This window comes from Pelodiscus sinensis, chromosome 8 (assembly GCF_049634645.1).
Source record: "Pelodiscus sinensis isolate JC-2024 chromosome 8, ASM4963464v1, whole genome shotgun sequence".
In the NCBI taxonomy this organism is placed as follows: domain Eukaryota; kingdom Metazoa; phylum Chordata; order Testudines; family Trionychidae; genus Pelodiscus; species Pelodiscus sinensis.
The window spans coordinates 42,033,186-42,048,689 of NC_134718.1; the positions used below are offsets into that span (position 1 = coordinate 42,033,186).

A 15,504-nucleotide genomic window follows, 5' to 3' on the forward strand; every position below is an offset into this window, starting at 1 on the left:
ATTTCCTTATAACATAAAGTTCAGACATTACACATAAGACTAATGAATGCAGCAACTTACTGACATTCTATCGCATCTAAACACTAAACACATTCTCATGAGACATACCTATTTTGATCAACACTAACATTTAGGCTAGGTCTACACTGCAAAGATAAATTGAAAAAAGAAACGCAATTTGAAGTACGCTTTACTGTTGAAAGAGGCGTTTCCAAAATGTGGCACGTCTACATGGCGCCAAATTTCAGAAAAAAGTGTTTTTCGACGCATCCCTTCTTCCTCGCAAAATGAGGTTTACAGGTATGGCGAAAGAGTGTGTCCGCTTTTTCGAAAATTTTTCTGAGAAAACAGATGTGTTCGTTCCTTAGATGCGGCATTGCTTTCCCGGGATACCTCTGGTATCCCGGAAAAGCACCGCAGTCTAGATGAAGCCATATATAACAGGTCTGGTCTTCAGCTATGCCTTTGTCAGTTTTTAGCTTATGCGTACAGTCTTGGCAAGAGTTGGCTGCTGACGTGCCAGTATCACAGTAGTACAATAACTCTATTTGTAAACTGAAAGTAACAAAGATAAAGCAGGGGAGATATAAGCTGACTTTATTTCTGGTGCCTGTATATTAAGTGTCTTTGCCATCAAAGAAAATAATATAACTAATATCCTATATATTGATTTGCCATTCCTTACCTAAAGGTAAAGCGAAAACAAAAACTGTGGATGGCCCGCTGGCCCTACTGTGTAATTTATCCAGATTTGATTCTCATCAAATTATATGATTTTGAGTTTTGGTTTTCATGGCTGGGTTCACAGTCAGTGGGGAAGTGACTACCTGACATCAAACCAATCCCAATGGCTGAAGAGTGATTGATGCTATATATTGACCAAGAGTGACTGACCAATAAATGTTGCTATAGTGGATGGCATCTTAGGTGGAAAGGGGAAGTCCTTTGCTACAGGTATAAAACAAAACACATTAGTGCCATTAAAACTCTGGTAAAATAGATTAATACAAAAGGAAACATGAAATGACAGGAATAAACACTAAAAATCAACTTCAAATGGGTTAACTCTTCACATGGACTGATTCAAATTCTATATTTTTAACCAAATCCTGTTCATTTAACCCATACACCCCCAAATCCTTCTCATTACTCTCAGATATGTGAGAGAAAATATTTTTGTCAGCAAGTAATATAGAATGTCCATTATAAAAAACTCATGGACTTTATTTTACCACTTTTTTTTTAGTAATTAGTACTGTGAAGTCAAGAATGAGGTATCCCCCCTTGTCATGAATGATCTTGGCTAGTGTTTACAATACATCATCTCCCACAATCCTGTGATGTTAGTTGGCTTGAGTGGGATTGTAGTGCTTTTATCCGTCAGTTCAAACAGAGTTGTAAAATACAATTTTCCCATTAGAAGAAACTGCCTAGTAGAAGTGAGAAACTTCTTCCCTTACCAACCTCAAAAGACTGAATCTCAAGATCTATCCTGCACTACAGATTTTCTAGGTAGCCATTCTCAACCATGCAACATTTTTATGAGATGACCTCAGTATGTAGGATTGTGAGAATAACTGATTTTTCAGTTTGCTGACATTTCTGAAAAATTTTTTTAAAACAACAATACATTTGTGTTGAAATGAAACACATTTAAAAAAAATTGGTGCATTAAAAATGAAAAAAATACTGAAAACTTGATTTTGAGCTTTTTAATATTTAAAATAAAATCAAAATAAATTAGTAAGCAAAAATCATGGAAAAATTAAAACTGAGATTTAGTTTCAGAAATCTCAAACAAAACATTTACATTATTTGCAGAATGTTTGTCTTTGGTTTTCTTTTTTTGACTGATTCTCACTGTGAAGTGGAATTCAGGCTGATTCTGAGAGAGCTAGCTCTTTGTTCTACAAGATGTGAGTTTACAGCACTATGGATTATGAATGCTGTTTCCTTTGTGGTATGTTGTGAGTCAGTATCCTGCAAAATTTGTAGCAATTCCTGTTACAGAAATGTGAGTCAGTTCCTTGCAATGTATAGTATGGGCTAATTGTTCAGTGCCTTCCTCTTTCATCCAATAGAAAGAGCCAACAAAGCCCACCATCTGAGTAATGTGCAAACTGACTTAATATTGCCTCACAGACCTTCACAAAATTTGACTGACAATGTATAGTTGTAACTTGCAAATGACAATGAGTTTGTAATCTTGCTCCACTAAAGGAGTGAAGTAAAGGTAAGAACAAGGTCAAGGAGGAACTCTGTCAAACTTTCTAGTGCTATTTCTGTATTCAGTAACCTTTTCACTTAGAATGGATGTGATAATGAGTAAAGCTAATATATTTTAGATGTGGTTATTCTTGTGTGGCATACACTTCCCCTTATAAATTTTCATGTATTCAGTGACTGTACTGCATTTTATGCTGCCAAGTGTCAAGCAACAAACGTTTTCCTTCCTCCATACTCATTTCCTCATATATATCTATATCTATATCTTAACATTAAACATAACAGTAAAGAAAAAAGTTAAGACACCTAAATGTTAACTGATATACTGATATAGAATTGTTATAACAGAGAACTCATCCTCTTGGATTCTCCTCTGTATGGGTGAAATTCACATAAATCTTGAAAGGTTTTATAGGATCTTTTGCACACTTAAACCCAATTGTGCCTCTGAAGCAGAAGAGATTGGGTAGAATGGCCACTCCAGATATAATCTACCTTTCTTATGAACCATAGGTTTATCCCATGTGAAACAGGCTGATTTACATTGATGTAGACCCAGTGGCTGGGAACCTCTACTTAGGAAATGCAACTACTGCAATTTATATACTGAAATGGCAGTCAGTGTGGTGATATATTGCAGCATTGCAAGTTGGAGGTACAAACTGCATCCACCTAATTTCCTACGGTGCATCTACATAGCACCCAAAACTTGAAATAAGATATGCAATTTGTGCTATGCAAATTATGTATCTTATTTCAAAACTATTTCAAAATAGCTTATTCTGAAACTTAGCGCATCTACACAGTGCCAAATTTTGAAATAACATGCTATTTCGAACCATCCCTTATTCCTCGTGCAATGAGGTTCAGTGGCATGGTGAAATAGCGCACTTGTTATTTTGAAAAATATTCAAAATAGTGGGCGGCTTGTATAGACATGGGGTAGCTATTTTGGGATACCTTGGTATTCTGAAATATCTCCACTGTGTAGCTGTACCCCTAAAAACCTCTGAACAGAGCCTATTTACTCAAAGGAATGAATTCCCCCTTATATGCATGTGTCATTCTTCTTAATATCAATACAGGCAGTCCCCGGGTTATGTACAAAATAGGGACTGTAGGTTTGTTCTTAAGTTGAATCTGTATGTAAGTTGGAACTGGCGTCAGCCGCTGCTGAAACTGATCAGTTTCAACCGCGGCTGAATCTGGATGCCAGTTCTGACTTACATACAGATTCAAGTTAAGAAACCCAGGCGTCCCCAAGTCAGCTGCTGCTGAAACTGATCAGCAGCTGATTCCAGGAAGCCTGGGGCAGAGCAACTCTGCCTCCGGCTTCCTGTAGTCAGCCTCTGGTCAGTTTCAGCAGCGGCTGACTTGGGGAAGCCTGGGGCAGAGCAGCTGGGGTGCTGCTGGGTTGCTCCAGTAGCGCGGCTCTTGGGCGCTACTGGAGCAACCCAGCAGCACCCCAGCTGCTCTGCCCCAGGCGTCCTGATTCAGCCGCTGCTGAAACTGACCAGCAGCGGCTGAATCAGGATGCCTGGGGCAGAGCAGCTGGGGTGCTGCCGGGTTGGTCCGGAGCGGCGCTGCGGGACCAACCAAGCAGCCCCCAGCTGCTCTACCCCAGAGGTAGGCAAGAAAAGCCTGGTCTGCTGGGGGGGGGCACTAGCTGCACCCACCCCCCAGCAGACCAGGGAGACGGGGGTGGTGGGACCGCCCAAGTCCTCCACGGCTTTGCTCCGTCTCCCTGGTTTGCTGACCTGGGAGACGCGGAGCAAAGCTGCAGAGAACGCGGGCAGCGGGACAGTCCAGGCCCGCCGTGGCTGTCCCACTGCTGGCGTACTCCGAGGCTTTGCTCCCCATCTCCCTGGTCTGCTGGTCAGACCAGGGAGACGGGGAGCAAAGCCGCGGAGCACGCCCGCAGCGGGACAGCCCAAGCGCGCCTGGGCTGTCCTGCTGCGGGCGTGCTCCAAGGCTTTGCTCCTGTCCCCCTGGTCTGCTGGGGGGGGCGGGTCCAGCAAAACCGCTGGACCCCCCCCCCCCCCCCCCCGCCAGCAGACCAGGGACACCCGAGCAAAGCCGCCGCCTGGGCGGCTTTGCTCCCGGGCAAACGAGCAAAGCTGCCCTGGCAGCGGCTTTGCTCTGGTGTCCCTGGTCTGCTGGGGGGGGGGGGTCCAGCGGCTTTGCTGGACCCCCCCAGCAGACCAGGGAGACCGGGAGAAGCTTTTCTCACCCCGGAGGACACGGGTGGCAACCCGCCGCCCATGAGCTCCGGGGCGAGAAAAGCCCCGTTCGTAAGTGCGGCTCCGACGTAAGTACAGGGGACTGCCTGTATCTGCACTTACGAAGCAGAGAACTTATTCAATTTTAATCTACATTCCTTTGCCTAGATTTTTGTTGTTTAAATTGCTGTCATTTTAGAGGAAGCTTATAAATATTAATCCAAGAACACAAACAAGCGATTAACCAAAATGAATGATATGTTCTTATTAACAAGATCAGTCACATTGGGGCCTCTGTCCAAGGATGTTAGTCTGGTCCTTTCATCAATGCTACACCAGAAGAAAAAGGATTAAGACACTAAGGTTTTAGGGGAAGGAAGCTGATAACAAACATTTCATGCAGAGTGTATGTGTAAACTAAATAAATGCAAACAAACTACTATGCAAGTCAATCAACTAAAAACCCTCCAAATGAATTTTTAGCAACAAAAACTGCAGATATTGGATGGACGAAAAATAGTTTGATAACATTAAGCTTTAAAACAAACATTTATGAAAGAAAATGGAACAATTCTCTTATTTTACTTAATATTATAATCCTTTAATAAAAGCAAACAATCATATTTTATTTTTATTTGCAGATGAAAAAAAGAAAACAAAGAAAATTGATAGTGAACTCAACCCTATTTGGAACGAGGTGATCTATTCTCATAACGTATTTGTTTTTAGTATACCATACAGTGCATTATGGCTACAAGCTTAGTATATCAGTCACTGTAGTTATGAATCTGAGATACAGATGGGAGTTAAAGGTGACAGTAAATGTGTTTTACAGCTGAAGAAATAAATAGAAAGTGGGAGGGGCGATCCAGTGGATATAGTGTACTGGGACTTTCAGAAAGCCTTTGACAAGGTCCCTCACTAAAGGCCTGTAAGCAAAGTAAGGAGTTATGGGATAGGAAGGAAGGCCCTGTTATGCATCAGTAACTGATTAAAAACAGGAAGTAAATAATAGGAATAAATGCTGTTTTCACAGTGATCTGGAAAGAGGGATAATAATAAAGTGGTAAAGTTTGTGTTACCCTGACCCCGCTTACACAAACAATGCAAAATTACTCGTTAGTTAAATCGAAAGCAGACTGTGAAAAGTTACAAAGATATTGCATACATGTGGGTGACTGGGCAACCAAATGGCAGATGAAATTCATTATTGATCATTGCAAAGTAATGCACACTGGAAAACATAAACCCAGCTATACATAGAGTATAGTGTGTGTCTACATTATATGTCACAACTCAAGAAAAAGATCTTGAAGTTATCATGGATAGTTCTCTGAAAATATCTGCTCAATGTGTAGCAGCAGTCAAAAAAGTGAACAGAATGTTAGAAACCATTGGGAAAAGGATAGATATGGTAAGTCAGAAAATATAATTATGCCTCTATTTAAAGATATGGTATGTCCACACTTTGAATACTGGTGTGTTCTGATGGCCCCATTTAAAAAATAAATATAATTATAAAGTAGAAAAGGTACAGAGAAGGGCAACAAAATGATTAGGGGTATGGAACAACTTCCATTTGAGGGGAGATTAAAAGTAGTGGGACTCCTGAGCTTAGAAAAGAGCTGACTAAGGGGGAATATGAGTGGTCTATAAAATCATGAATGGTGTTGAGAAAGTGAATATGGGCGTGTTATTTACTCTTTACATAACACAAGAACCAGGGATCACTCAATGAAATTAATAAGTAGGAAGTCTAAAACACGCAAAAGGAAGTATTTCATTACACAGTGTTCAGTCCACCTAAGGAACTTGTTGCCAGCGGAAGTTGTGAAGGAGAAAAATGTGAATAGGTTAAAAAACCAAGTAGATAAGAATAAGTCCATCAATGGCTATTAGCCATGATGTTCAGAGATGCAACCCCATACTGTGGGTGTCCCTAAATTGCCAACTATCAGAAGCTGTGACTGTTCTTTTCCTCAGAAGCATTTGGCACCAGCCACTGTAATAATCATATTTTTTTTAAAAAAAGGTGCATGATACTGGCTACATAGATACCAACTTCCCTTCTAACCAGAAATAAGGAGGTGCTGGAATCTCCCTCCCATCTTTGTCCTGGCCCCACTCTCACTGCCCCCAAGACCTGTCCTGCCTCTTCTCATTCATGCTTTGCCCCTTCCCCCAAGCCCTGCCACTGCTCTGCCCTATTTCACCCCCTATACCGAAGTCTCTGCCCCTTCCTTGCCTCCTCCCCCGAGTGCACCTCTTCTCCTCCATCCTCCTGGAGCTTCCTGAATGCTGAAAATCAGCTGTTTGAAACACTCCAGAAGTGCTGGGAGAGTGGGGGAAGAGTTAGTGGAGCCACCAATACATGAGAGATGTGGAAGTGAGGGGGAAAGAGAGAGGACTTGGCTGCTGGTGAGTGCTTAGCTTCAGAGCACCCACAGAGTCTGTGCCAATGCTGGGCTAGATGGATCATTGGTCTGACCTGATATTGCCATTATGCTCTTATGAGCTATGACAATTGTGTCTCATCTAATTTTAAGTAAAGGTAGAAGGATTTCTGGTTTGTTTGGGGCCTGCTCTCTTGCCACTAAAGTCAAAGGAAGGTTTGGCATTGATGTTAATAGTGGCATGGTTGGTTCCCTGATATGAGCACTGCCACTTTGGTAATTAACTATTCACCAAGAGATAATGAAAAATGACAATACAGGTTAGGGATAGGTATCTAGATGGGGGCCACAAAGGTCAGTGATAGTTCTAGCTATTTTTAGCATTCTCTTTAATGAGCTGGAAGAGAGGCTAAAGGGCATACTAATGAAAGTCATGGGTCATCATATGTACAAATAACAGAAAGGAATAGAAACACAAAGGCATGAAATCACTGGCAACCCATTTCCCTCCTTGACTCCAATGAGTATAGGACCAGGTCTTATTAAGGAAAATAAAGTTATTCATATTAATTCAAGGGTAGAGTACTAGAAGTACAATAGTAGGGCACTATTAAGAAAGTCCTTTTTAATTGCAATGTACTTATAACAAGTCAAAATGTTCTACAGACATGTTCTGAAGTTTTTCCTGATATGCAGATATAAGATCAGTCAGGTGTTACTAAATGTTATATTCATGGTAAGGTGCTTTATATTTTAGCTTGATTGATCAGTTGTTTCTGCATCAATTTTCTTTGTACAGATTCTTGAGTTTGATTTGAAAGGAATAGCACTCGATGTTTCCTCGTCGCTGACCATTATTGTGAAAGATTTTGAAACAATTGGGCAAAACAAGTACGTACTTTTTTCATGTTAAATTCATCTAATTTTCAATGCAATTAAAAAGGCCAAAAAACCCTATAAAGCTGGTATTTCACTACAAACAATAATTGCTGCTATTACATTGGTTGGTTGATTGAATTGGCTGACATTTTATTCTTTTATTGTGCTCTAATATTTCTCTATATGGTTTAGGGGTTTAGGCCTGTGATCTTCCCTTTGCTGCCTCTGGTCTTCTCTTTCACCAGGGTTTCTATATTATTGCTCTGGAGTGAGACTTCAGTCAGATTTTCTATGCACTTTACTCTGTAAAAGTTCTTTCCTCTTTTTTCTGCCTTCCCTTCAGAGGCTACAGATTGAGCTTCATACATACAATTTATAGTCATGGGTTTTGGATCAACTTCATCAGCCAAAAACTCTTCAAAATAGCAATCAGGCTACTAGTTCTAGTTAGTTTCAACAAAGTCAGTGTTCATTGGTAATTCTACAGAATTGTATTGTTCGTCCATCGTGGTCGATGAAGACCTCAACACCAATAAGTGCTTTGAGACTGGATACAGTGTGTCCGAAGATGACTTATCAGGCCAATTCGGGCACCAAATGATCTGGAACATGTCGGGCAGACATGTGTAGGCATTGCAATCGTTGCGCTGGTAGCTTTGGACTTGCGCAGCACACGCTTGTGTTGTGCTTCAGAGATGCGCCTTGTTTCGAGAGCTTGGCATCCCTTGTGGAAAAGACAGCGCCAGGCAGCGCGGTTGTGTGCCAGCGATTCCCAGGTTGTTGTATCAATTCTGAACGACTTCAGGGAGGCCTTGAGTGTCTCTTTGTAACATTTCCTCTGTCCACCATGCGAGCATTTACCAGTAGAGAGATCCCCAAAAAGGAGCTGCTTAGGTATACGTTCGTCTGGCATACGAATGACATGACCTGCCCAGCTAGTCTGTGCACTCATCAGCAGAGTGTGGACTGACGGTAAACTTGCTCTAGAGAGAACCTCAGTGTCTGGTATTTTGTCTTGCCATCTGATGCGTAATATTCTGCGAAGACAAGTCATGTGGAAGTGATTAAGCTGTCTTGCGTGCCTCCGATACACAGTCCACGTTTCACAGGCATACAGGAGGGTGGTGAGTACCACGACTCTGTAGACCTTCAGTTTTGTTGCTTGACTGATTCCTTGATGTTCCCATACAGTGGGGCACAGTCTACTAAAAGCAGAACTTGCCTTCGCTATTCTGGATGGGTATGTCTACACTACCCCGCTAGTTCGAACTAGCGGGGTAATGTATGCATACCGAACTTGCTAATGAAGCCCGGGATTTGAATTTCTTGGGCTTCATTAGCATAAAGCCGGCGCCGCCATTTTTAAAAGCCGGCTAGTGCGAACCCCGTGCCGCGCGGCTACACGCGGCACGGGCTAGATAGTTCGATCTAGCTAGCTATTCCGAACTATCTGTACGCCTCGTGGATAGGTAACAGCGTGTTTTTCTTACTGTTCATAATATTGAAGAAATAGTCATATAAAGGCATCTATTTTTACACAAAAGGGAAAAGGCATAACTAAAAGGTCATGGGATAATGCAATATTATTTGTTTTTAGTGCTGGAAATTTTGTATCCTAGAGTTTTTATCCTTACATTTTTATAAAATGTCAACTAATAGATAGAGAGAGACAACACTGCAAACAAGTAATAGAACAACCATCAAGCAAAAACTCCTCAGAAATATTTAGTTTACTGAATTGTTTAAAAAGGCAAACTATGTATTAAAAAAAATAAATGTTTGTAAGCTAAAATTAAATAGAATATCTAAGTTCATGTAAATTAAGTTGGCCAGGACAATGAAAACAAGTACAGTAAAACTCCAATTGTCCAGCATCCAGTGGTCTGGCACTCCCGATAGTCCGGCACCAACTGAAACCCGCAAGTGCTCCGGCCAGCTGGACAATTGGAGCTGCTGTGAGCCCCATGGGCACTCGCGGCTGGGAAAGAGAAGGGGAGAAGAGGGGAAGGGGATTATACCCCTGTGACGGGTCTGCCAGGACCCACACTGTGTCCAACCGGGGGTGAAGGGTGGGCAGGGAATGGCACGGCGAGGGGTGAACCCTCCGCCGTTTTGCTGGAAGGCAGGGGAAGCCCCACATAGCCGTGAGAGCTAAGTCCCTGAACTTGCCCTGTTCTGGCTGCTCTCGGCCCTGCGCCACCGCCGAGAGTTTTCGGGAGGGGAGTGGGCTCCTCACCCCTCAGACTGAAGTAGTTATCACTGAGCTGGGAGGGAGGGGTGGTGCTGCGGGACCAACCTGGCAGCACTCAAGCTGCTCTGCTCTGCCACTTCCCCAAGTCCACCGCTCGTCAGTTTCAGCAGCGGCAGACTTGGGGGAGCGGCAGAGCAGAGCAGCTGGGGTGCTGCCAGGTTGGTCCCACAGCGCCGCCCCTCACCCCCCTGCTCGGCGATAACTACTGCAGTCTGAGGGGTGGGGAGCCCCCTCCTGGAAACTCTCGGCGGTGGTGCGGGGCTGATTGCAGCCGGAATGGGGCAAATTCGGGGACTTAGCTCTCACAGCTGCGTGGGGCTTCCCCCTCACCACGCCATTCCCCGCCCACCCTCCGGACGCAGTGCGGGTCCCGTCAGACCCGTCACAGCCCCAGCCGGAGTACTTCCCGATACTCCGGCATATCCGATAATCCGGCACCACCTAGGTCCCAAAGGTGCTGGATTATCAGAGGTCTGCTGTAAAATGATACTACATAGAACACTTACTAACAATCCAGAGAATCATTGTTTTTCCAGGAGGATTGTGTAGTTACTGCAACACAAAATTTTCATGTTTTGGATATGTGCTTACAAACAGTTTCCTAGACAAAGATTTCTTGTTTCAAAATGCTTTTTGCAAAAAAATTACACATTATGCATGGAATGATTTCACTGCAGTTATGTCATGGCCTACTTAAATATAATATGAAGATAATTTCAGTATAGATATTCAGTATTTTGCCATAATTATTATTTGTATTGCCATAGTGCCTATGAGCCCTAGGTGTGGATCAGGACCCCATTGTGCTAGGCACTGTACAAACACAGAACATGTGCTCCAATGTGTTTTTCATGGTTCTAAATGGCATAATAGGGCAATGAGTACAAACAATGCTAGAGGCAAAATTCAGATGTTGTTTTTGTATGATTAAAGCTTTAATTTGTTCTTAATATCAGAACTGAAGGTGTGCAGGATACCTGAAAAAATGTGTAAAGACACACCCCATAAGAGAATGTTTAACCTGTAGAAAGTGAAAGTATTAATGACTGTTTAGTAACCTCTTAGTGTACTATTGATTCTCGGATTCATCATTTAGGGGCATTTTCCTTAGGGAATGAGTTGGAAAGGTATTATTCATGCATATTTTTTCTTGTTCTATAGCTAGAGTAAGGCAGGGATGGGGAACCTCTGGTGTTCTAGCTGCATGTGATGCATCAGGGTTAGCTACTGGTGGGCCTTGAGAGAGTTTGTTTACCTGAGTGTCCACAAGCATAGGGCCCATGTCATCCAGGGCCCATGGTACTTCCTGAAGCTCCCATTAAGCCAGGAATGGCAAACTGCAGCCACTGGGATCTACAGGACTCTCAGGTAAACCTGAGCATCTTGCAGCACACAAGGAGTTAATCCTGATGAACTATATGTGGCCCACAACCCTGGAGAAAAGAATCAAGTGCATTTTGGGTGCCCTATGAACTGTCCAATGACCTCACTGGGGCCAGCATTTAACCCTCTATAATCATACAAAGAAGAATCTTCACTATGTGAGATTTCTAATCTTCTGCATTCATCAATACTCCACTCATATATTTCTCATTTCTACCACACTGCACACACTATAGATGCATTAGGATAAGAAAATATATCATATACATTTTTATTTGAAAAATCTTAACATGGGTTTTCTGAGCCTATGAAGCAAATTCTATCCTTTGCTTCAAATCTAAATAAATGGGATCTGTACAGAGGGTATTCTATTGTTGTTATGTATGGAAGAGAGTGGCAAATCCCAAAACTTGCCCCAAAAGTTTGCTTCCTGGCCCCTGCATCATCTTTGTGTTGTTACATGGAAGGTTTAACCAGTGGATCCATAAAGCACAGATTCACTGTCTGCACTCTCCCTGATCCACCCAGCTCTCCCTATGCTAGGGCAAATGGGATCCCTGCAAAGTATAATTGTATCATCTGGGCAGGCTGTCCAGTGCCTTCACCTCTGCATTGCACAGTGGAACCACTCAGTTTCCCATGGTGTTCAGGACGGGACCTTCTGCTAGCTACTACATTGGCAAAGGATTTGTCTCTAAATCTGAATGAGTTGTCATAGTTTCCTTTTAATTGACCTGTCGGAAACCATAACAGTCTTCAAAAGCTACAAAAAAATCCAACAACAAAAAGCACCAGAACAACTTGCCCCAAATGGGGCACAATCTTCCCACCTCTTTTTATAAGGTGATTATGTTAACTAAGAGCCATGCCACTATCATTGCTCTTTCCTCTCCACCATGGCTGACATTGTGGAGCTATAACAAGTTGTGCCATATCGCTATTGATTGCTGGTATTCTGTGGGAGGAGGCCTAAAGCGAACATGTATGAAACATCTGCATAGTGCTAAGGCCCAGCAGTGGTACCACATGCATGTAACACACCTCTTTCTCTCTTTTAATGGCAGTGCTGTCACTGGAATAACAGATCCTATTTTCATCTTGATATTTTCAGTTCAGGTATTGAGTTCTTATGACACTGATTAATATGTACATTAGGCATTTACTGGTAGTTTTATTTTCACAGTGAACCTTTTGTTTGCTTCTTTTTCCTCCTCTGGAAATAATCCCTGCTTCTTTGACTATGCCGAATAAACTATTTTACATGGCTCCATCGACGGAGCCATGTAGTCTAGACGTAGCCCAAGTGACTCTTCTGTCTTTGGTGATACTCTATAAACCACTATTGTGTCACTGCTAGGCCAGTTGTAATTGAATCTCACATCTTATAGAGGTTCACAAGGTTCAGAAAGGCCCAGAATGCACTGAATGCCTCTGATTTCTAGGAAGCCCCAGAATTCGTGATATTGAAGTAAGAAATTGACTCAGGAAAATCTGCCAGCTCTGAACATAAGAATATAAGAACATAAGAACATAAGAACATAAGAACGGCCATACTGGGTCAGACCAAAGGTCCTTCTAGCCCAGTATCCTGTCTGCCGACAGTGGCAGCACCAGGTGCCCCAGAGAGGGTGGACCGAAGACACAATCAAGCGATTTGTCTTCTGCCATCTCTCTCCAGCCTCTGACAAACAGAGGCCAAGGACACCATTTTATCCCCTGGCTAATAGCCTTTTATGGACCTAACCTCCATGAAATTATCTAGCTTCTCTTTAAACTCTATTATAGTCCTAGCCTTCACAGCCTCCTCTGGCAAGGCGTTCCACAGGTTGACTACACGCTGTGTAAAGAAGAACTTTCTTTTATTAGTTTTAAACCTGCTACCCATTAATTTCATTTGGTGTCCTCTAGTTCTTCTATTTAGGGAACTAATAAATAACTTTTCTTTATCGGCCCTCTCCATACCACTCTATCATATCCCCCCTCAGTCTCCTCTTTTCTAAACTGAAAAGTCCCAGTCGCTTTAACCTCTCCTCATATGGGACCTGTTCCAAACCCCTAATCATTTTAGTTGCCCTTTTCTGAACCCTTTCTAAGGCCAAAATATCTTTTTTGAGGTGAGGAGACCACATCTGTACACAGTTTTCAAGATGTGGGCGTACCTTAGTTTTATACAGGGGCAGTAAAATATTCTGGGTCTTATTTTCAATACCTTTCCTAATAATTCCTAGCATCCTATTTGCCTTTTTGACCGCCGCTGCACACTGTGTGGAAGTTTTCAGAGAACTGTCCATGATAACTCCAAGATCTCTTTCCTGATTTGTCATAGCCAAATTAGCCCCCATCATACTGTACCTATAGTTGGGGTTATTTTTCCCGATGTGCATTACTTTACACTTATCCACATTAAATTTCATTTGCCATTTTGTTGCCCAGTCACTCAGTTTGGCGAGATCTTCTTGGAGTCCCTCACAGTCTGCTTCTGTCTTGACTATCCTAAACAGTTTGGTATCTGCAAACTTTACCACCTCACTGTTTACCCCTTTCTCCAGATCATTTATGAATAAGTTGAAAAGGATTGGTCCCAGGACTGACCCTTGGGGGGCACCACTAGTTACCCCTCTCCAATCTGAAAATTTACCATTTATTCCTACCCTTTGTTTCCTGTCTTTTAGCCAGTTCTCAATCCAAGAAAGGACCTTCCCTCTTATCCCATGGCCATGTAATTTACACAAGAGCCTTTGGTGAGGGACCTTGTCAAAGGCTTTCTGAAAGTCTAAGTATACTATATCTACTGGATCCCCCTTATCCGCATGTTTGTTAACTCCTTCAAAGAACTCTAATAGATTAGTAAGACAGGATTTTCCTTTACAGAAACCATGTTGACTTTTGTCCAACAAATTATGTTCTTCTACATGCTTCACAATTTTATTCTTCACTATTGTTTCTACTAATTTGCCCGGTACTGAAGTTAGACTTACCAGTCTGTAATTGCCAGGATCGCCTCTATAGCCCTTTTTAAATATTGGTGTCCCGTTGGCTACCTTCCAGTCATTAGGTACGGAAGCCGATTTAAAGGATAGGTTACAAACCACAGATAATAGCTCAGCAATTTCCCATTTGAGTTCCTTTAGAACCCCTGGATGAATGCCATCCGGTCCCGGAGATTTGTTAACATTAAGTTTTTCTATTTGTTCCAAAACCTCCTCTAATGACACTTCAATCTGGGACAGTTCCTCAGATTCATCACCCACAAAGGACGGTGCAGATTCAGGAATCTCCCCAACATCCTCAGCCGTGAAGACCGAAGCAAAGAAATCATTTAGTTTCTCCACAATGGCTTTATCGTCCTTGATTGCTCTTTTTATAGCTTGATCATCTAGGGGACCCACAGGTTTTTTAGCAGGCTTCCTGCTTCTAATGTACTTAAAAAACATTTTGTTATTTCTTTTTGAGTTTTTGGCTAGCTGTTCCTCAAAATCTTTTTTTGCTTTTCTTATTGCATTTTTACACTTGATTTGACAGTGTTTATGTTCCTTTCTATTTATCTCACTAGGATTGGACTTCCACTTCTTAAAAGATACCTTTTTGTCCCTCACTACTTCTTTTACATGGTGGTTAAGCTGAGTTCTTGAGATAGATTTTGCATAACATCACCAAAAGATGGGACACTACTTATCTAAACCTTTGAACCCAGTCATCAGCTCAATATCTGGACTAAGATTCCAGTTGATTTCTTATTTTTTTCAAACTAGATAATCTTTCCTTAAGCCAAAGTCATATTTGCAAACATCAGCTGTCTCTGTTTGTATTTCTCAAAAGAATGATTAAGGGCTGATCATTACAAATATTGACTTTTTTTTGGATGGGAATTGGCTCATATTTATATATTCTATGCACACATAAAAATTGAATAAAGACAAGCCCCTGGGTAAGTGATGTACCATATATGAAGCTACAAAAGCATATATCATGAGCAGTAACTAGAAGGATGGTGAAATAGCTATTTCACAATCAATAACTGTTTAAAGGTCATGAACTAATGCTGATGTGATGCACATGATGTTGTCCATTAATATAAAAATAACCACCATAATTTCCAAAGGAAAAAAAGCATAAGCCAGTAGGATTTAGAGGATGAGTCACTAAGGTTTCA

At 42.0% G+C, this 15,504-nt stretch overlaps 1 protein-coding gene across 3 annotated transcripts in view; it reads left to right on the forward strand.

The window, feature by feature from the left end:
- The window catches only part of MYOF (myoferlin), a 143,861-nt gene that overhangs the window by 15,776 nt on the left and 112,581 nt on the right, over nucleotides 1-15,504 (forward strand). For all 3 annotated transcript variants that reach the window (XM_075935158.1, XM_075935159.1, XM_075935160.1), the window contains exons 2-3: nucleotides 5,087-5,142; nucleotides 7,638-7,729. In XM_075935158.1, coding sequence (XP_075791273.1) covers nucleotides 5,087-5,142; nucleotides 7,638-7,729 — 148 coding nt within the window. The remainder of the gene's footprint in view (nucleotides 1-5,086; nucleotides 5,143-7,637; nucleotides 7,730-15,504) is intronic.